Genomic DNA, 21,393 nt, shown 5'->3' on the forward strand with positions numbered 1-21,393 from the left:
CTTTACAATTAGAACAGTCACAAATAGAAAGCAATTGGAAAAAGTCTTTATTTCTGGTGAACAATCTGAAACCAACTGAACTGAAAAGTGTTTGAAGGTGAACAACCCCGTTAAAACCCATGGCATTCAAAATATGCTGTAAAATGCATTTTTTACCACTGTCCTTTTGTGTCAATGGTCAATCTTGAACTGTATTATGCTCTAAAAGTATGTGTAACAAAAGTGTTATGTTGTTTTTTTGTTAAACAAACACAATTTTAAAAATCTCAAACAAGAAAAAGAGTTTGATACATATTTATTATAGTGATATTAATCTTTTAGAAGTCACTAAATGAAGGAGGTAAAAATTAGAGAGAGAAGCCTGGGAGCCACTCATACAAACACATGGGAACATAGTGCAGTCAATCTGATATATATTAAAAGCACAAAAAGCTGCTTCATGATGGAACAGTGGCGATGGCATTGAAATTCAGGGATACTACAGAGATACAAGACCCTTATATGCTACCATATGTAGGGGGTTTAGCGGGCGAGAGAGCCATTCCACACTTATAGGATAAAAATCAATGTCCAGCTTTATTAGAAAAATTAAAACAACAAACAGGCATCCTTAGCAGATGTACTCCTACCCTATGACATGTTAGATCACCTGACGCGTTTCATGCCCCCATTTGGCACTTCATCAGAGGTGAGGTCACAGGATATCCTGTGCCTTATATACCTGTGTTCATTAAAAAAATCTCAGATATAAAACAAAGCAAACAAAAAATATATATGTTTTGTTTGTTACAAGTCATATAGGTCACAACAAATATTGTCATAATGTAATACAAACAACATATTCATTTTACACTTCCTTAACAGCGATGTTATTCACTCATAAATCATTACATATGCACATTTCTGGGTTGTTATACATACATCATGGCTGAAAAAAGCATGTTACTTCCCAGTCATTATTGAGACCATGCGGATGCCTAGTCTTTAAAGTGAAAATCCAAAAGATTTCCCTTTGATCAATTATTTTCTTAATATTGCCTCCACGTGGTCCCAATTTGACATGTTCTATGCCCTGAAATTTGATATGTGAAAAATCACCCCCATGTCTGCACATGATATGTTTACCAATAGCAGATGTGTGTTTATTTGAAAAATTTGTTTCTTCTATTTTGTCCAAATCAATGGGTATTAAATGTTCCCTTGCCCTCTCTTTCAGTGACCTGTACGTTCTGCCCACATATCGAGCACCACAACTACAGGTCGCTAGGTAAATAAGTCCCCTTGAATCGCAGTTTATATAACTTTTTATGGGATACATCTCCCCTGATGTTGTGCTCTTAAAGAAATTTTGGACTAGTATGTGTTTACACACTTTACATCTATTTTTTCCACATTTAAACGATCCTTGTTTCACTAACCAATTTTTATTTGTTTCCATTTGTCTATTTTTAGGTTGATATAGACTAGGTGACAAGTCATTCGAATTGGTCCTGCTCTTTTTAAATACATACTTCAAACCTCCAAAAACTCCTCTATCTAACAAGGGATCTACATTCAATACATCCAGTCTTTTGTCTATAATTCTCCTTATTTGGTCGGCTTGGTTGCTGTATTTAGTAATAAAGTATATATTAGATCCATTAAGTCTTTTGTTCTCATTTTTGTAGGGTAGGAGTACATCTGCTAAGGATGCCTGTTTGTTGTTTTAATTTTTCTAATAAAGCTGGACATTGATTTTTATCCTATAAGTGTGGAATGGCTCTCTCGCCCGCTAAACCCCCTACATATGATGTCCACTGGATTAGAGACCAGTAAGAGGGAACCAGCACACAATTAGGAATGGACACAATGACAGAGTAGCCACAGCATGGACTTGTGAGTTTTCTTTTCCTTATATGCTACCAACCTAAGCAAAAACTGACAGTCTAACAGTCCTATCAGAGCTGAACACTGAAACCACAACATTTTAGGCTCTTGCTATTCCAAAAGAAACAACTGCCACTATGTAGCAAATGTTTAGTGGATCACAGAGTGAATACCCAATATAACTAACCTGTGTTTGCCTAACATTTGCACATCTGTCTTTCCTAATCATGGGTCTATTTATCATGTAAGCCAACAGTAATGAATGTATAGCCTTAACACAATTATTGTTTAATTATGATGCCATTTTTATATTTTGTGGAGGAGAATATTTTGATGGTGTTTCCCAAAAGCTTTGACAAATGACCTTTCTGTAATTGTCCATGGTAACTCAGTTTATCAATATATCCCATATAGCACATAAAGGATTTCATATATATGTACATGTTCCTTATTAGCCCGATTTTGGTCAATGCATAAAGCAGCATAATATCTGGGTATAAGTCAAAAGAAAAAAAATAAGGTGGACAGAGATCAAGTAAAGCTAAAATAGGAAATTTACATTAACGTAGTTTTTTTTTTTTTATAAGCAATATGGCGAAAGGTGCATGCTTCACACACTGGGGCCAGAGAATGCTTGCAGAGAAATATAGATGGTTTATCATGTTTAGGTTAATTGAAAAGAGCTCTTTATTAGTCAAATGAAATAAGTTGTGCTTCACTCCCTCCTGTTCCCTGCTGTCCATGTGCTGCTGGCTGCTGTGCAGGATGTTGCGGTCCACCTGCAACTGGCATCTGAAAGACAGTGTTAGATATTAAGTGTTAGGGCGCACTGTTATTCTTTTATATAACCAACAGAGGGCGCTGTGATATTGCAGTCTCTCCCCAAGCGAACTGTTGGTATAGGAATGATTAAAAGTGACTGCAATCTCAGCTACTGCCCGCTGACCCGAGTATAAGCCGAGGTAGACTTTTTCAGCACATTTTGGATGCTGAAAAACTCTAGTATATACGATAAATGCAACAGTTTAGATAATATATGAATCACACTACCTAAAAGAAGGCCACCCACACAAGAACAGCTCATTTGATTTGGGCTGCTTATGAAGTCTCCAATACACCAAGGTTCTGAATTCCCCTGGTCAATCTTTAATAAATCTGATCCTAAGAACCAATATTTGCTCCCACATTCAATAAGCATGGTTAATTTGATTAACTATAATGTAAAGCTGAATACAACTGTTTTGGACTTTGAGAGGACCGTTGCATTAAAAATTGTATGTGCGGAAGCTGTTGTCCCACTGTATTGATATAATTGACATGCAAAATAAAAACTTATTATGCAGTTGCCTGTAAGAAATCATAACATGCATGTGCTCCAGGGCCCAATATAATTTAATGAAGCATGAGGATAAATGACAGTGTTTTTCTATGTAGCCACCATTACTCTGAATCTGCAGAAAATATCAATTTAACTGCATATTATATGATTGGTACATCATGGGGACAGACTGTGCAGCCATGTAACCAATTCCACCTGCAGACGCAGTTTGGGATATCGAGTGCAGGCTTTGAGATGCCACATTCTATGGGGGGAAAATAAAACATACTTAAAGAGGTTGTTCACCTCTGAGATAACGTTTAGTATTATGTAGAGAGTGATTTTCTGAGACAATATGCAATCGGTTTTCATTTTTTATTATTTAAGGTTTTTCAGTTATTTAGCTTTTTATTCCGAAGCTCTCCAGTTTGCATTTTAAGCAATCTGGTAACTACGGTCCAAATTATCCTAGCAACCATACACTGATTAGAAGAGACTGTAATATCAATAGGAGAGGCATGATTAGAAAGATGAGTAATAAAAATTAGCAATAACAATACATTTGTAATCTTACAGAGCATTTGCTTTTTAGAAGCGGTCAGCAAAGTTGCAAAGGGTCAAAAGAATAAGGCAAATAACTATAAAACAAAATAATGAAAACCGATTGAAAAGTTGCTTAGAATTATCCATTCTAAAGTTACCTTTAAAGGGATGGTTCATCTTTTGAGTTAACTTTTAGTATGATGTATATATATATATATATTCTTAGCCATTTTGCATTTGGTTTTCATTTTTTATTACATGGGATTTTTGAGTTATTTAGCTTTTTATTCAGCAGCTATCCAGTTTGCAATTTCAGCAATATGGTTGCTAGGGTACAAATTAACATAGCAACCATGCACTGATTTAAATAAGATACTGGTATATGAATAAGAGGGCCTCAACAGAAAGATGAGTAGCAAAAAGTAGCAATAAAAAATACATGTGTAAATATCAAAGACATGCACAGTTTCTCGCTTAAAAACATTTATTGGTGCATATTAACCACAAAAACTAACATGTCAATGTACAATTCACACACACCACAAAGCAGTGTCTCCCCCCCAGTCTGCCTACCTGTTGTTAGCCACACCCTCCTGACACGTTTCGCGCTATTGGGCGCTTCATCAGAGGAGGTGTGGCTGGTGCTGGTCATGTCCCTTAAATACCTGCAGAATTACTTAATGCAGGTTCTAGGGTTAGATACTTGCACATTTGTGTATTAATTGCCTGCAGAATTGTTTTCTGCAGGTTCAAGGGTTACATACAGTATGTGTTACATACAAATCAAAAGGTCTATTCACTTCCACTATGTACCCATTAACCCCCATTTTCTACTTATATTATATTACGTTTCAATCCGCATTGTAACTTTGTTTCCATCCAAATCACCTAATAATTCACTAAAACAGGAGACATGACCATGTGATTGTAGTGACTAAGTGAATAAAGTGCAATTGTGCATAAATTCATAATAAGTTAATAAAGTGTTTACAAAACAATGTGTTATCAAATACATATGACTTATTAATTACAATAAAACTTTTTTTTAAAAAAATTCACTTTAATCCCATACTGATGTAAGAAACGGCTTTAGTTCAAAATGGCTATTCATTCCCTCAGGTATAATTGTCCCTAACTTAAAAATCCAGTTAGATTCTAATCTTAGTAATTTAGTAGTTAAATTGCCCCCACTATTTTCGTTTATTTTATCTATACCAAACATCCTTATTTTCTGGGGTATGCCATCATGGGCCATTGTAAAGTGTTTCAGAATGGGATTATCAACATCTTTATTGTCAATACCTCTTAGATGTTCCCCCAATCTGACCCGTAGCTGTCTAATTGTACGACCAATGTATAAAGCACCACATTCACACTGCACTGCATATACTACATATCTTGTACCACAAGTAATCATTTTTCCTATTTTTATCTCCTGGCTTTTACTTTTATCACTGAATTCTATTACTTTTTTGCTTTTATTGTTTTTACAAACCACACATTTTTTACAGGGAAAAAAACCCTTCAAATCAAGCCACGTTTTTTTCTCTGCTTTTTTATTTAGACGATTAGGAGCTACTTGATTTGCTATGGACTTAGCTTTCCTACTAATTACCATTGGGGTTAAATTTAATGCTTTTATTGTAGGGTCAGTATTCAAAATATTCCAATTTTTGACTATACTTTTTTTAACCGCTTTATATTGTAGTCCGTACTCTAAAATGCATCTTACTCCTTTTTCTTGCTTATTAGTTATTTTCATACTGCCCTTAGTCTTTTTTATAGTTTTCGATTTCTCTAGTTTTTCCATTGCTTCTAATATGTCTCTTTTACTATACCCCCTACTTCTTAACCTATTGCATTCTTCCTTAGCCTGTTGAGCAAAGACTCCCTCATCCGTGCAGTTCCGATAAATTCTCATCAATTGAGCATAAGGAATAGATTTAACTGTATGCAAAGGATGATAGGAGTCTTTTCTCAAAATGGTATTTCCTGCTATCTTTTTTCTATATAATTTAGACATTATTGTGTTGTTTTCTACATAGAAAGTCAGGTCTAAGAAATCGATCTGATTAGCATGACATTGCATAGTAAATTTGATATCATACGGATTGTCATTCACATAATTTAGGAAGCCCTTTAAGTCATCCTCCGGGCCACTCCATACCATGATGACATCATCTATATAACGATACCACCCTACTATGTCATCATCGTATGGATTATCTGCCCCAAAGATGTACTCATCCTCCCACATTGCCATAAACAGGCCGGCGTATGAGGGCGCAAATTTCGTCCCCATCGCCGTGCCTGTTATTTGGCGGAAAAGCTGACCATTAAAGGACATTGTGTTGTGAGACAGAATGAATTCAATGGCTTCCAACAAAAAATTAATTTGGACATCTGATTGCAAAAATTGTTTTAAGAATTTGTTAATAGCTCTCAATCCGTCTACATGATGTATCCTGGAGTACAAAGATTGAACATCAAGAGTTACCCAAACATATTGTTTTCTCCATATAATAGTGCGAATTTTATGCATGGCATCTTGGCTATCTCTTAAATATGCTGGCATCTTAACCACTATTTCCTTCAGAAAATAGTCAACATATTCGCTCAAACATTCACTCAAACTTCCGATTCCGGAGACTATCGGTCTCCCGGGTGGTTTGAGTGCATCTTTGTGCACTTTTGGTAATGCGTATATATGTGCCATAACGGGATATTCGCGCCATATGAAATTATATTCTGTTTCATCAAGCACCCCACAATCTTTTGCATACAATAACATTTCTTTCATTTCTTTTTTATGTTTTTCCAAGGGATTTTTCTTTAGACATTCATAGGTGCTACCATCCTTTAAAATCTCTTCAACCATGTTAATATAATAATTTTTGTCCAAGATAACCACTTTGCCTCCCTTGTCTGCTTTTTTTATACATATTTGGTCATTTTTTTGTAAATTCATTATTGCTTTTTTTTGTTTATAAGTCATATTCCCTTTATACCTATAATTTAATGATCTGTGGGAGAAAATTTTAGCTAGATCTTGTTCAACTGCTTTTCTATACATTAAGATACCACTTCCTGGGGGAACATTCGGTTGGAAGGTTGAACTTTGTTTTAAACCACTATGCATAATGGAGTCATGATGTTGTCTATCCTCTCTATTCATTCCATTACTTTCTCCTTCCCTCTGACATTGCTCCATAAATTCAATAATCTCCAATTCCTGTGCATTAAAATCCAGCTCTCCAACCTTCACACCAGATGAAGTATCAGAACCTAATCCCTCTTTTTTATCTGCAAAAAACTTTTTTAGCGCAATTTTTCTGATAAATTTCTGTACATCCACATAGGCATTAAATTGATTCATTTGCATAGTGGGACAGAAATTCAGTCCTTTTTTTAACACTTCAATTTCATCTAAATGCAGCTTATACTGTGATAAATTCAAGATTTGTTCACTATACAAATCACCTTGATTCCCTTTCGAAAATTCATTTTTAAACAAATCATCATCATTACATTTTTCACCCTCCAAATCAACCGCAATCAATATTTGTTCAGATTGCAGCAGTTCATTATTAGTCATTTCATTGCAGTCATCCATTGAAAATAAATTAATTTCATGTTGAGTTAAAATTAAATTATCATCCCAATCTGTGTCATTTGCCATTTCCTTAGAAGCATATTCAGCGGAAGCCAGTCCTTGTAATTTCATTGATTTGTTCTCATACTCAATTAATTCAGTATTGTTTGTGATAATATCTGCAGGCGTGTGTATTTCATACTTGTGGTTTACCCAGTTACCTTTGACTTCTTTGTGCATGGACTTATCTATATGGAAGTCCACTCCATTATGACCACTTGTAAACATAGTGTCAGTGTCTGCGGATAAACATTCACTAATGCCATTCACATAATTATGTCCGCACATCAGCTCAGCGAGATTAACAACTTGAGAAGGTAAAATGCTTCCTTTCTCATTACTCACCGTATCGCATTCGGTTTGGGTTGCCGCATTGATCTTCGCGGTTCTCCGTAATTGCTTTCGCCACTTACTGGTCTGTCCCCCTTGTACCGCTGATTCCAGACTGTGCGCTTTTCCGGTTGCCGATATCCCCGATCCTCCGGGTAAGGCATCTCCGTTTGGCGGTATCTCCGGTCCTCCTGATACTGCGCATCCATATTGGCGCTGGTGGCTCCCGGTCCGCCTTGCATTCTGGGTATTGGTTTCCCGCTGGTGCTTGCGGGTCCCTGTTGCGCCACGGTCTCGCGGTCTTTCACTCCTTCCACCATCTTTGTTTGTACAGGGGACGCCAGGCCCTCGTGGCTTTCTAAAAAACTCGCTGAGCTGGAAAAAGAAGAATCACTTTGCACAGTAATCGTATCATCTCTGTAATTGCTATATTTAGCTTTTCCATAATTACGATTTTTTAAAATTGTTTTGTTATTATAGTTACTTCGTTCAATCCGTTCGATTCTCCACCAATAAACATGTCCTGTTTTATAATCCATTTGGTCTCTTTCAAATTTATTTTGTCTTTGCACAATTTCTCTCCTTTCAAAGGTTTGTATATATTTCTGCATCTGATCATTTAAACCATCAAATAATTCACTGGTTTTAAAGTGGGACAAATCTTTCTGTATTTCATTTATTTCAGCATTGATATTACTTAATTCCTTTTCCTTTTGTTTTACTATCAACTTTATCAGGTTCATGGAGCAATCCTGTAAAATCTTTTTCCATTCTTGCATAAACTCTGCATCATCTCTACTGAAGGTGGGCCACTTTTTCGTAATCCTTAGGCCCCTTGGTACTATCCCTTCAGTTGAGTACTGCAAGAGAGTCTCTTTCTGCCACCATGCTTTAATTTCTTTTTCTCTATAATTTTGCAAGTTTCGGAAATGGTTTTTAATATCTTCCTCGTCTCCAAAATGAACCTTCCCTGGGTACTTAAATAAGTTTGTAACTCGTTTTCTTACATCACTTAACATAGGGTCAGACAGACAGAAGGGTTGACTTTCTGCCATTGTGGTGGTAAGCAGGCTTATTTAAACCGGCTATTATATAATTAAATAACAAATTCAATTAAGTTCTTTAGACAATTTTGAGTCAAATTTAAGTTAGACCTTTATATTTCAGTATTCGCACTCCAAATGTTCAGACAGCACAAACCCCTAGCTTGGACCTCCAGCTATAACTTGTAGTAAAACAAAAATCAATTATGGGGTAGCTGCTGTCTATACAGCGAGTACTGTGCACAGGTCCAATTAAACCAAGGTAAATATCAAAGACATGCACAGTTTCTCGCTTAAAAACATTTATTGGTGCATATTAACCACAAAAACTAACATGTCAATGTACAATTCACACACACCACAAAGCAGTGTCTCCCCCCCAGTCTGCCTACCTGTTGTTAGCCACACCCTCCTGACGCGTTTCGTGCTATTGGGCGCTTCATCAGAGGAGGTGTGGCTGGTGCTGGTCATGTCCCTTAAATACCTGCAGAATTACTTAATGCAGGTTCTAGGGTTAGATACTTGCACATTTGTGTATTAATTGCCTGCAGAATTGTTTTCTGCAGGTTCAAGGGTTACATATGTGTTACATACAAATCAAAAGGTCTATTCACTTCCACTATGTACCCATTAACCCCCATTTTCTACTTATATTATATTACGTTTCAATCCGCATTGTAACTTTGTTTCCATCCAAATCACCTAATAATTCACTAAAACAGGAGACATGACCATGTGATTGTAGTGACTAAGTGAATAAAGTGCAATTGTGCATAAATTCATAATAAGTTAATAAAGTGTTTACAAAACAATGTGTTATCAAATACATATGACTTATTAATTACAATAAAACTTTTTTTTAAAAAAATTCACTTTAATCCCATACTGATGTAAGAAACGGCTTTAGTTCAAAATGGCTATTCATTCCCTCAGGTATAATTGTCCCTAACTTAAAAATCCAGTTAGATTCTAATCTTAGTAATTTAGTAGTTAAATTGCCCCCACTATTTTCGTTTATTTTATCTATACCAAACATCCTTATTTTCTGGGGTATGCCATCATGGGCCATTGTAAAGTGTTTCAGAATGGGATTATCAACATCTTTATTGTCAATACCTCTTAGATGTTCCCCCAATCTGACCCGTAGCTGTCTAATTGTACGACCAATGTATAAAGCACCACATTCACACTGCACTGCATATACTACATATCTTGTACCACAAGTAATCATTTTTCCTATTTTTATCTCCTGGCTTTTACTTTTATCACTGAATTCTATTACTTTTTTGCTTTTATTGTTTTTACAAACCACACATTTTTTACAGGGAAAAAAACCCTTCAAATCAAGCCACGTTTTTTTCTCTGCTTTTTTATTTAGACGATTAGGAGCTACTTGATTTGCTATGGACTTAGCTTTCCTACTAATTACCATTGGGGTTAAATTTAATGCTTTTATTGTAGGGTCAGTATTCAAAATATTCCAATTTTTGACTATACTTTTTTTAACCGCTTTATATTGTAGTCCGTACTCTAAAATGCATCTTACTCCTTTTTCTTGCTTATTAGTTATTTTCATACTGCCCTTAGTCTTTTTTATAGTTTTCGATTTCTCTAGTTTAGTTTAGTGACCTTAGTGAACATTCATTTTTAGGTGGGGTCAGTGACCCCCCCATTTCAAAGCTGTAAAAGAGTCAGAAAAAGAAGGCAAATAATTTAAAAACGATAAAAAATAAATTATGACAACCAATTGAAAAGTTATTTAAAATTAAAAACTAACCACCCCTTTAAAGTCTTAATATGACAAAGCTTGGCCCACTGCTGAAATCATGCCTATGCAGTCTACAACCCTGCAGAACATATTCTGGCTATAAGTAAAAAGTAACAGACAAGACATTGTGTGTCACTAAAATACTGTGTTATTTGGTTTAAATTATCTGTAACATGTTAAGTGTTGCATGGGGGTAAGGCAATATGTGTGTCACATAATGCAAAGAAATCCTAAAAATGTGGTTACCAATCTTGGTACAAGTGCAGAACACAAAACTTTTATAGGTCCTTCTGTATGTGGGAACTTTTTTGAAAATTGCCCAGAACACCAATTCCTGCTCCACTCACTAAACACCTCACACTTAAACCTATTACATAGGGCAAACTGCCTTACCTAACTAACTGCCTTATCATCCCCATCTGATCACCTGGTAGGCTTGAGTAGTTGTCGGTTGATACGGTGTGTATGCTGGGTTGGTGGTTGATACAGCCTGACCCTGCTGAGCTGTGGGAGCAGATCCTGCTGGGTACATATACGCATTCACCTTGTTAGGATCTGTGAGGGGAAAAAAAGTTTTTTTGTTATACCTACTAGGTTAAATAGGACCTTCAGCATAAAGAGAAACACCTAGATGTCTTACCTGTGACTTGGACCTGCATGGCAGGATATGGAGCTGTGGTTGGCTGTCCTGATTGATTCATATACACACCATGCATTGGGGAACTCTCCACAGAGCCAGATGGGCTGAATGTACCTTGATAAGCAGGGGGTCCAGAGGGCGGGTACATAATTCCCCCTGTTGCAGGTAGTGACTGTAACTGGAGGGTAGAACATAATTTCAGTTTGTATCTGGCAGGGTGTTATGTGAAGTAAAAAGATTTTGGTGACAAACCTGTGCATATGGGAGGGAGAATGCAGGCATCTGGGCTCTCATCTGAATTGTCTGTTTCTGCTGCTCCAGTCGCAACTGCCTCTCCTTTTCCTGCTCCTGCAATCGTTGGATTGCCAGCTGGCTTTGCATCTCAAGGTATTCCTTGGAACAGAACCGGGCTGACATTATTATAGCACTGCCAACATTCCTACTAATGAACACACCCCACTCCTCTGCTAACCAAAATAAATAGTGTATTAAGTGATAGAAAGAAGATTTCATCAGCTGCTACCCACACTCCATGCCAATGTAGCATGCACCTAAGCAAATCAATCCTAATTACATTACATGCCACATTTCCCACCCTGTGCACTCAGCAGCTTTCCTACATCACCTGTTTTTTCTGTCTCATAATCTCCAGTTTTTGTGCCAACTGAATTTGCCGTTGCCTCTCAGCCTCCTCTGCTACACGCCGAAGGTTTTCCCTGTGCTCATCACGAAGAGCATTCAGTGCTCCCCGTGCATCCCGTATCTGTGCAAGTTTATCTTGCAGGCCCTCGTAGTACACTGAAGGAAAGGGAAATAGGTCAAAAGGAAAGAAGTATGATTAAATAATGTTTTCCAAAAATACTCTTCTTCATATTAGCAGTATTCCTGAAAAAAGCACCACTAGAACTTTAAATACTATCTAGCTGCTCTATATTTATTATTTAGTAGTATTACTGCATATAACTATTTTGTTTTGAAATGTGCTTCATTTATGTAAAATAAAATATTGCAACAAAAGCAGCTGGAATATCTTTCAATATCATAGGCTAATAGAGGAATCATTCAAATGCAGTGACTGCTGAAAACACACTGTCAATATGCTCTGCTGCTAGTATATAAAGGAGTATAAAGCCTCTTTCCCACTTGCTTCTATAACTCCACACTGTAAACTCGTACATCGCCTTTCATCCAACTGATTGAGCATCTCTAGCAACTGAGGGTGCATTTTGTTGATGGACTGGAAGAGGGATAATACAGCAGAATCATTAGTGATGCTCCTCCTCCGCATGTGGTTGCTTTTCATACGGTTCAAAAATGTGGTGACTGCATTCTGCAAAGCTTTCAGGAACTGCTGGTGATTCTCCTCTGATTCTCCATTCTGGTACTGCTGCTGAAGAAACAGAAGTTAGACCAACAGGAAATAGGAAATAGGAAAAATTTAATTCTGTTTAGTCAAAGTCAAGCAAGTTGCAGATAATAACAGAAAGATAATATAAAAGTTGGTCATCAAATATTTGGGATCATCAATTAACCAGGAACGGGCCTCTAACACTTTTGAAGTGTTAGTGTGAACAGCTACCGAAGGTGACTAGGAAACAATGGCATTTACTATGTGCAAAGTGGAAAAAAAAGACGCACTACCAAATATTTTTTACAGTTTGAGCCCTCCCTTGCACAAAGGTGAATTGCCCAATTGTGCTTCAAAAGAGAGCACAAAAATCTCATGATGGGCATCTGAAGTCAAGTATACAACCCCCCCCATAATGCCATTAAGACATGCAAGTGAGGGTCTCAGTAAAGTACCGTTTAGATTTCATTAAATTTGAAATCCAGTTTTACCTAGGTTGACAATATGAATCTTAGGTTGAAACACACTGTGTGAACAATGCTATATGCCCTTAAAGGAGATTTCAGCCCTAAAGTTAAAAAAAACCTTTACCCTCCCCCTAACCTGCATAGACCCTCCTCCCCCCAGCCTAAGTGTTACCCGGGCAAATGCCCCTAACTTTTTACTTACCCATCGGTGCATTTTCAGGCATTGGAGTTCACGGGCGCCATCTTCAGCCACTTCGGTAATCTTCGGAATGAGACTGGCGCTTTGGCAATTTTCAAGAGTTTCAGTGCATGCACAGTTGTCGCAAAACAGAAAATTGCTCCAACTTCGCATGCGCCGCCACTCTGGTCTCATTCCAAGATTTCCAAACAGAGGAAGATGGCATCCATAAACTCTGATGCCTGAATCTGAACCAAGGGGCCCACATAACACAGAAACCCCTAATATACCCATCACAGTTATTGGTTTCTTCAAATATTATGAATAAATGCCATTTTCTATTCTGAAATCCAGCTGTTTAACAGTTCTTCTCATTCTGCATCATTTGAAATCCTGGCAGGGAAGGAGGGACTAAACATTGATGTTACAACTTCTCCACAGCTTACAGACAGCATGCTGGAACTACATAACCCACACTGCATAGCACTATGATGTTCTGTTCCTTATTGAATACACGTGTGCAGAGAATTGTGGGGTTTGGAGGATGCAAGCGGAGGACAGATGGCTGCCGATACAGTAGTCAGCCAGCTCAACAAAGTAGTCAGACAGATCAGCAGGAGAGCAGGGGGCAAGGCTTAGGGAACTGTTATAAACCATTAAAAATCATGAAAAGTCTGCATATTTTTTAAATTTATGTATATTGCAAAGTTGCTTGAAATTATGTTTACTTTTCTAAAAGCTTACGTTATGTTTGTGTGGAGTTCCCCTTTAAGCTGCAGTTGGACAGAATATGTTTCCAAATAATAAAGGTGAAAGACCATTACAGTCCTTAGGTTATTGACATACAAGCAGTCTGATGCTTTCTAGCAGACATTTCCTATTGCTTTGAACTACAGTCCAATTTCCCATAACATAATTTTCATGCAGGGATTACTTAGGACCTTGTGCATTCAGTGTGCATACAATATGATCTCCCACTGCCTTTACTAGCTTTTGTCAGGGGCAATGGATTCCTTTTTCAAATTAATTCAAGCTAGTGCCAGACACTACTGTTTTCTCTCAACAGACTGTCTCAACCCCCCCCCCCATTTCTTTAATATTAAGCAGAATGGAACCTCTTCCTGCTTCTTCTCCCAGTAATTACGATTCAGGTAAAGCGCTAACTACATGGAAAGGTGTGGGGGGGGCAGTCACAAAAGAGTCAGAGCAGAGCAAGAGAATATCAAAATTCTAAAAAAATATATATATATATATATATATATATATATATATATATATATATATAAGCTTTGTCCTTTTGTTACCTCAGGATCAATTTCTTCAGCAAGGGGAGCAGAGAAGAGAGAAAGAAGCACAATAAGAAACCATGAATCATAGCAAAGCATATTTAATATGCCTACTTGGAAAACAAAGCTCTGTGTAGAAAGTACTGTATAGCGATAAAAGGAACTTACCACAGCAGCAGAATAAAGTGTAGGAGGAGCAGAAGAGGTCAGAGGGGTGGGATCTGCTTTTGGGTACATGCTGTATGTTGGCGTTTGCCTCTAAAAAATAGATGTAGTAAACGGAGATACAAAAAATGTGATGGGATTTCCAGTACTATCTTGCACCCACTTGCACCAAATTCTCAAACTGTGATGGGCCAAGTTCTGTTGAAGCCGAAGGCCTGGTAACCCAGTCATCAAACCCCCAATCCCAGTATCTTGCAACCAACCCCCCTCCTGCGAGAGGTGACTCTCACTCCTACATGGCAACCGTGCCAGTTGTTTGTTCATGTCCTCCTACTGGTCACTAGATCACTGCCTCCCTTTTAAAGTTGTGCCACCCTCCCATCTTATATCTGTCTAGCACCTTTGCTGCCTATCCCTAGTTCTGACTCTAATCTCAAACCAAGCATGCTGACACTTATCATCCTGTCCTTCTCTTCTGCTTCAGACTGTGATAAGGCAATGGCTGGCTGTAGCTCCTCCTCTTCCTGCATAGCAGCTTCATCTCTCTTAGGTGGAATCTGGGAATAGTAAACACATTTTGATAGACTCAACACTGCCAAATGATGGGAGGGGTGGTTACAAAGAAGCCAGGAAAAAAATCTTTTTTTCTTAATAATCAGACTTTACAGCAAGAAGGTTGAAGGTTGTAACCTGTTTAGAACAGGGGTGGCCAGACTTTGTTACCCTGGGATCCACTCTCAACACCTGGACCCCTATTGGGCAACACACGGGGGGGGAGGGTTTTTGCACCAACTAGCTTTCCTTCCCCTTTAAACGCGTGCCACAGTGGGGCTGTTAACGATCCCTTAGGGTAAGGCCACACGAGGAGATTCGGGGGGGATTTTGTCGCCTGGCGACTAATCGCCTCTTCTTTTGTGCGACTATCTCCCTGAACTGCCTCTGCGTTTTTCCCCATAGGCTACAATGCAAAGTCGTCTGCGCTAATGCACACACGGCGATGCATTTTCAATAGTCGCCCAAAGTTGCCTCAGTGAGGCAACTTCAGGTGACTATAGAAAACGCATTGCTGCCGCAATCTACGTCCTGGGCACCCCTGGTTTAGGATATAAAAATATAAGCAACAGAATAATCATAAGATTGTTTAGACATATTGTTTTTACATATTAATTCTGTGTGGGGGTATAACAGAGCATGTCTCATAGCATGTAATCCCAAAACCCCTTTTCCTCTCGACAATATCATTTTACAGATTAAACAAAAACACAGGAAGGGAATATAAAATATTATTGCTGACAGAATAATGTCCATACTAAACATATGCAGTATATAATAGTTCTCCACATAGAGATATTTGGCCTTTAAAATGCCTATCTCTTCATTGAAAGGGGGTTACATGCAGTGAAATGTTAACTCTGGGAGGATAGGACACCAAAAACATTTTTTACAGCCTTCACAGGGGGCATACTGACTTTCCCCAGAGCCTACACCTAGGCCACCATCAATAATTATGGGGCTTCATACTGTTAACAGGGCCCCCCTAGTGCCCCCCCAATTAAAAAACAAGAAAAAATTACCGTTATCCCCAACCGGAATGTGGGCTCTATTAGCCTGCACCTTTTGTTGTTTGGTTGGGGTTAACATTTTTACCCAACAGGTGCCCTTTAAATAATGAATGTAATTTACAAAAGTGCTTAGAATAGCACTCTCATCAATTTCACATTCACTTATTTTAAAGTTTTACTTATCATTTTAACAAGTTCTTAGAAGGGTTCCAGGAAGTAGGGGAACTCATTGAGACTATCCATATCCGAGGTAGATGGGGAGCTCAAGCAAGTAAACCAACCTAAAAGCTGACTGAAGAAGGCAGCCTGGAGAAAAGTATGGAGGATTCCTGGGGACAAATAAAGATTTGTGGTTCTTATGCCCCCATCATTTTCTGAAGTGTAAAGGTGTTGGAGGATACCCACAGAAGCCCATTACATGGATGGGATTTTGTTGAAGAAGGTGGCAAGGAAAAGTATGGTGTGGAATGAAGGGGGGGAGCTCTCTTTGAACAGAGGACTGAGGAACCTGTAAAAGATAAATAAAATAAAGAAGCTGTGTCCACCTCCCTTGAGGACAGAAAAAGAACGGGGTTGTCCCAGCTTACCAAGGGGGATCTACCATCTGGGGAAGAGACAGGACAATGTCCAGCCTTTTTCTTTGATGTTTTGTGCCCCTGAGGAAGACCACCATGGTCAAAACGCGCTGGGCTAACTACTTATTTTGGTATTTTTAGTTACCTTTTTTCCTTTTGATGTAATAAATATCCTTTTATTTATCTAATTGAGTGTGCATTTTGATTTTTGTGCATGTTAACTCTGGAGACCCACATGGGGAGCCTCCTGTGGATTAGCACCTCAAATTTGTTTCTTAGGGTGTGCACCTCCTAACCCGATATCTGCAAATGTCCTAGGAAGGTTGAGAAACAATTGGTTCTTAAGTGCCTGTGTTCCCTCTGAACGAAAGACAATTCGCAACAAATAGATAGTCAACCAATGTACAGCACCCATATACAATGCTACCTAAGCATTCCATCACCTAATGAAAGGTTTAAGCCCATATTAGAGAGGGGAGTGTCACCTACCTGCGACTGCTGGGAAAGAGGGCTAGTCAAGTACTCAGGTGGCAGTTCTGGACCAGAGGCAGATTTACCTTCACCCTTTCTGCAATAAAATAAAGTAATTGGTAAAGTCCACTCAAATCTTTATTAAAGGGCACTTATCACAGCCAAAATCAAACACATATTAACAATCTGACCAGTACAATCTAAATACGCTTAATCAAACTACATCTATAGTTTTTTGAAAAAAAACTGCAGGTTTTAAAAAATCCCTTACTTTGTCAAATGTGTTCTTTCACTGAGGGAGTCCATACTGAGACCATAACAGAGACCATAACAAATTCAGGAGCATGCTCAGATTGTAGCATTGCCTTGAGTATTCTACCAGTATTCTACCCAGAATGCCTTGTTTTAGTAAACTCCTACACTAGAAGTATCACAAGATTTCCCTATCCTGAACCCTATTGGTGATGTGATTCTGCAAATGAATGGCACACACTAACTTCCAGAAGGTGGCAGCACTACTGAACAGCAGCTAACACAGAGGTTTGGCTGATTTGAAAATAGCTTAGAAGGGTTGATAAGCAACCAAGTAATTTCAACTGAGCATGTGCGAGATTTCAGAGCTACAGCTGGCTGGGAAGATATAGGTAGGAGGAGCCAGTGAAATCCAAGCTGCCTGCCTCAGCTAGAACTGCAGTGGAGATAGGGGAGATCTTGCACAAGGTATAGTGAGCTGATGATTTACATCAGTGCTGTCTTAGTTCTGTGGTACCGAGGGCCAAAATTTTACTGGCCTATGTGGAGGAGGGCCGATAATGGAAGTCAGTGTTGGCCACTCCTCTTTTAAACCACACCCACTGTAAACCACACCCATATTACCACAAGAATGTTTAAGATCATATCCACATTAACGGTGGCAGCACACCAAAAAAACCAAATTGTTGGTGCTCACTGCAGGGAAATCTTTCATCAATCATATGTGAAAAAAGTAATGTTAAAAACATACCCTTAAATCCATATGCCTCATCCTCCCCTGTGGATAATACAACAACCCGCCAACACATGATTAAACACCTTAGGGGCCCTTAACAACAATTTCCAAATGCTAATAACCCCAAGAACAAACCCCTAACAGGCTTACATCCCACAGGTAGCATAGGGCAAGCAGAGAATGGAACACCCAAGCAGAGAATGGCACACCCAAGCAGCACTGGGCAAGCAGAGAATGGCACACCCAAGCAGCACTGGGCAAGCAGAGAATGGCACACACAAGCAGCAATGGGGAAGCAGAGAATGGCACACACATGGAGGCAGGGCCGGGCCAAGGTATTTTTGCACCCTAGGCAAGGGCTTCAATAAGTGCCCCCCACCCAGTCCTGCATTACCATTTTCCACCTTACCAGTCATATAGCCCCCTGTACCTGTGCCAGCACCTATAATATTGCCTCCATTTGTATCTATGCCAATGGCAGTCAATCCCTCAGATTGCCCCCAGGCCACAATCTGTACCTGTACCAGCATAAGCCAAAACATCCATCATATTTTGACCCCCAATCTGTACCTATGCCAGCAGCAACCAAAAGAATTCATCATATTGCCCCAATTTGTATCTGTTCCAGCAGTAGCCAAAAATCCATTATATTGCCCTCAAACATCTGTGTACCTGTGCCAGCAGCCACCATATTGTCCCATGTACCTGAGCCAGCAGCAGCCAATCCCTTATATTGCCCCTATCTGTACCTGTGCCAGCATGAGCCAAAAAATACACACTATTGCCTCCATATATGTACTTGTGCCAGCAGCAGCCAAATATCCATCATATCATCTCTTTACCTGTGAAAGTAGCAGCCAAGATATTGCCCACAAATATGTACCTGTGCCAGCAGCTGCCAAAAGGGAACAGGGGGTTTCTAAAGTTGAACAACTATTAAAGGCCAAGCAATTTGGGGTTAAAGAAAGAAAGGAAATTCCCCTTAAAAGTGTGCCCCCCCATGATTGCGCCCTAGGCGGGCACCTACTCTGCCTACCCCTAGTTCTAGCCCTGCAGGGAGGGAAGGCAGAACAGAGCAGGAGACAGGGAAAGTTATCATTCTAAGATGTACTACAGTGACACAGTGCATTTAGCATTTTGTATAAAGTGTGAACAGGTCAACAATGTGGGCAGTTTCAGTCTGGGTCTCAGGTGTGAACAGTACAGGGCTTTATGATGTGAACAATAGATGTGTCACAGGGGTGAACAATGCAGGGGGATCACAGGTGTGAACAATACAGGGGATTAGTCTGAATTTGAGGTTTAAACAATGCAGGGGCAATTTAATCTCTGTAGTGATACCTTTTAAAATTCACATATGGTAAACAGACACAGCATCTGGGGGACCACAGAAGGGGGGGTCGCCAGTTGGACAGCCCTGATTTACATTATACACATTATACAAACAATTCTAACTGTTTTAAAAATCGAATTTCTTGAACTTTCACATAGTGTATTTACTTAGTAAATTATTTTAGTTATGATTGGTACTCTTTAAATTGAATAAAAAAAATGTTGTGCAACTTTTTATAAAGCAAGTGCAATTTATGCACAGTATACACACACACTTATGTTGAAAAAAAACCCCCATCACCCAACATTTTTCCAGCACTTACTTGTTCAGCTGCTCATAACAGGGTTCACACACGCGCACTTCTTTTTCAATTCCAAACTTGGGAATGGTGGAGTACTTGGATGAGCACTTTCCACAAAAGATCTGCCCACATGCCCTGCAGTGGTGCTACAAGCCGAAATACACTGAGATTGAGTGTGAGCAAATAAGGGAAAACACACAAATCCATAAATTATAAAGATTATAACGTATGAACTGAATTATATGATGGAAAGAATTGCAGTTATATCATGGGATAAACACTTCTTAACACATACTTAACCAAGTATGTGAAATATAGTTATGAAACTAGACGAATGAATGAATTCCATGAGAAATAAAGTTGTTAATTGTGTGAAGCCAAAGCAGCTAAAATCTTTAAGTTCTGTATTGTGTCAGCAAGCTGCTGTCTTTAAATTGTCTGATTAGATACCAAGCAGGGGCCCTGCTAGATACATCGTTGCGAGTTCATTACTTGCGGAGATTAGCCAACAGTCTGCTTCCTCATCTGAGAACTAGCAGTTGCTCAGATGGGAAGCCAGATTGTATTGTTGTTATTAGCACTTGGTGTGCTCTTACCATGGTTCCGGATCAGTCCGGCATAGCTCTTCCCCGCAGCGCTCCCTGCCATTGGGTCCACAGGGGTAACTGTAACAGTTTGCTCAGGCTCCAAATATGGATTCCGTAGGACCAGAGCAGCCCTTCACAGCAGGTCTCTGCATTTGCCCAAGTCCTACAGGAACTGCAGAATCCGATTATGTAGCTACAGGGGAACGCTATACAGACACAGCTTCCGTAGCAAGAAATCCCAGTGAGGGCACAACCTCAAATGTTAAGATGCCTTTACCTGATACATTTTCAGGAGACAGGGCAAAGTTTTGTGGGTTTATTAATTAATTTAAATTACTGTTCATGTTGCAGCCAGATCAGATCCAGGCTGGATTCTAAGCTTGTGCTCGGGGGAAGCTTTAGCGTGGTCCTCACCACTAATTGAGCAACAGAGCACACTGCTCTCCAATTTTAAGGGTTTTTTGGCTGCAATGTCTATAATTTTTGACAACCCTAATAATACCTGTACTGCCAAAACTACCTTGCTGAACCTCACCCAAGGAGGTAGTTCAGTAGTGTAATATGAAGTTATTTTTATGAGGGTTGTATTAGACACCTCCTGGAACAAAGCAGCTCAATGGTTCCATTTCCGTAAAGGTCTTTCTGAGGCTGTGAAAAACGAATTAGCCCGTGTTGATACCCCAAAAAATCTCAGTTCTTTTATTCAGATCTGCATCAAAATTGACTCTAGATTAACTGAGAGGCGTAAGGAAAGATCTGGGAACAGAGGTCGTGATTTTACTACTCCTGACTCCGCTCGAGAAGTGGTTTTTCCCCCTGTCCAGGAGAAGAGCCTATGCAATTAGGTTTTGTCCGGGAGTCTATTTCTAGGGAAGAACGTCAAAGACGTAGAGCACACCAGCTATGTCTATACTGTGGTGGAAAAGGGCACTTTGCTGCAGTATGCCCAAAAAAGTTGAGGAAGAGTGGCAG

The 21,393-nt window shown here is 39.1% G+C and overlaps 1 protein-coding gene across 1 annotated transcript; it reads right to left on the reverse strand.

The window, feature by feature from the left end:
- Positions 1-279: 279 nt before the first annotated feature.
- Positions 280-20,796, reverse strand: LOC108704124 (hepatocyte growth factor-regulated tyrosine kinase substrate-like). The gene is made up of 12 exons (XM_041578071.1): positions 20,431-20,796; positions 19,856-19,980; positions 17,231-17,309; positions 14,997-15,161; positions 14,608-14,697; positions 12,337-12,550; positions 11,786-11,958; positions 11,413-11,553; positions 11,161-11,338; positions 10,948-11,075; positions 7,725-8,084; positions 280-2,658 (listed from the first exon to the last, which is right to left on the reverse strand). Exons 1-12 carry the CDS (start codon positions 20,431-20,433, stop codon positions 2,557-2,559), a joined length of 1,758 nt encoding a protein of 585 aa, XP_041434005.1. The 5' UTR covers positions 20,434-20,796; the 3' UTR covers positions 280-2,556.
- Positions 20,797-21,393: the final 597 nt, after the last annotated feature.

Source organism: Xenopus laevis, chromosome 9_10S (assembly GCF_017654675.1).
Source record: "Xenopus laevis strain J_2021 chromosome 9_10S, Xenopus_laevis_v10.1, whole genome shotgun sequence".
NCBI lineage: Eukaryota > Metazoa > Chordata > Amphibia > Anura > Pipidae > Xenopus > Xenopus laevis.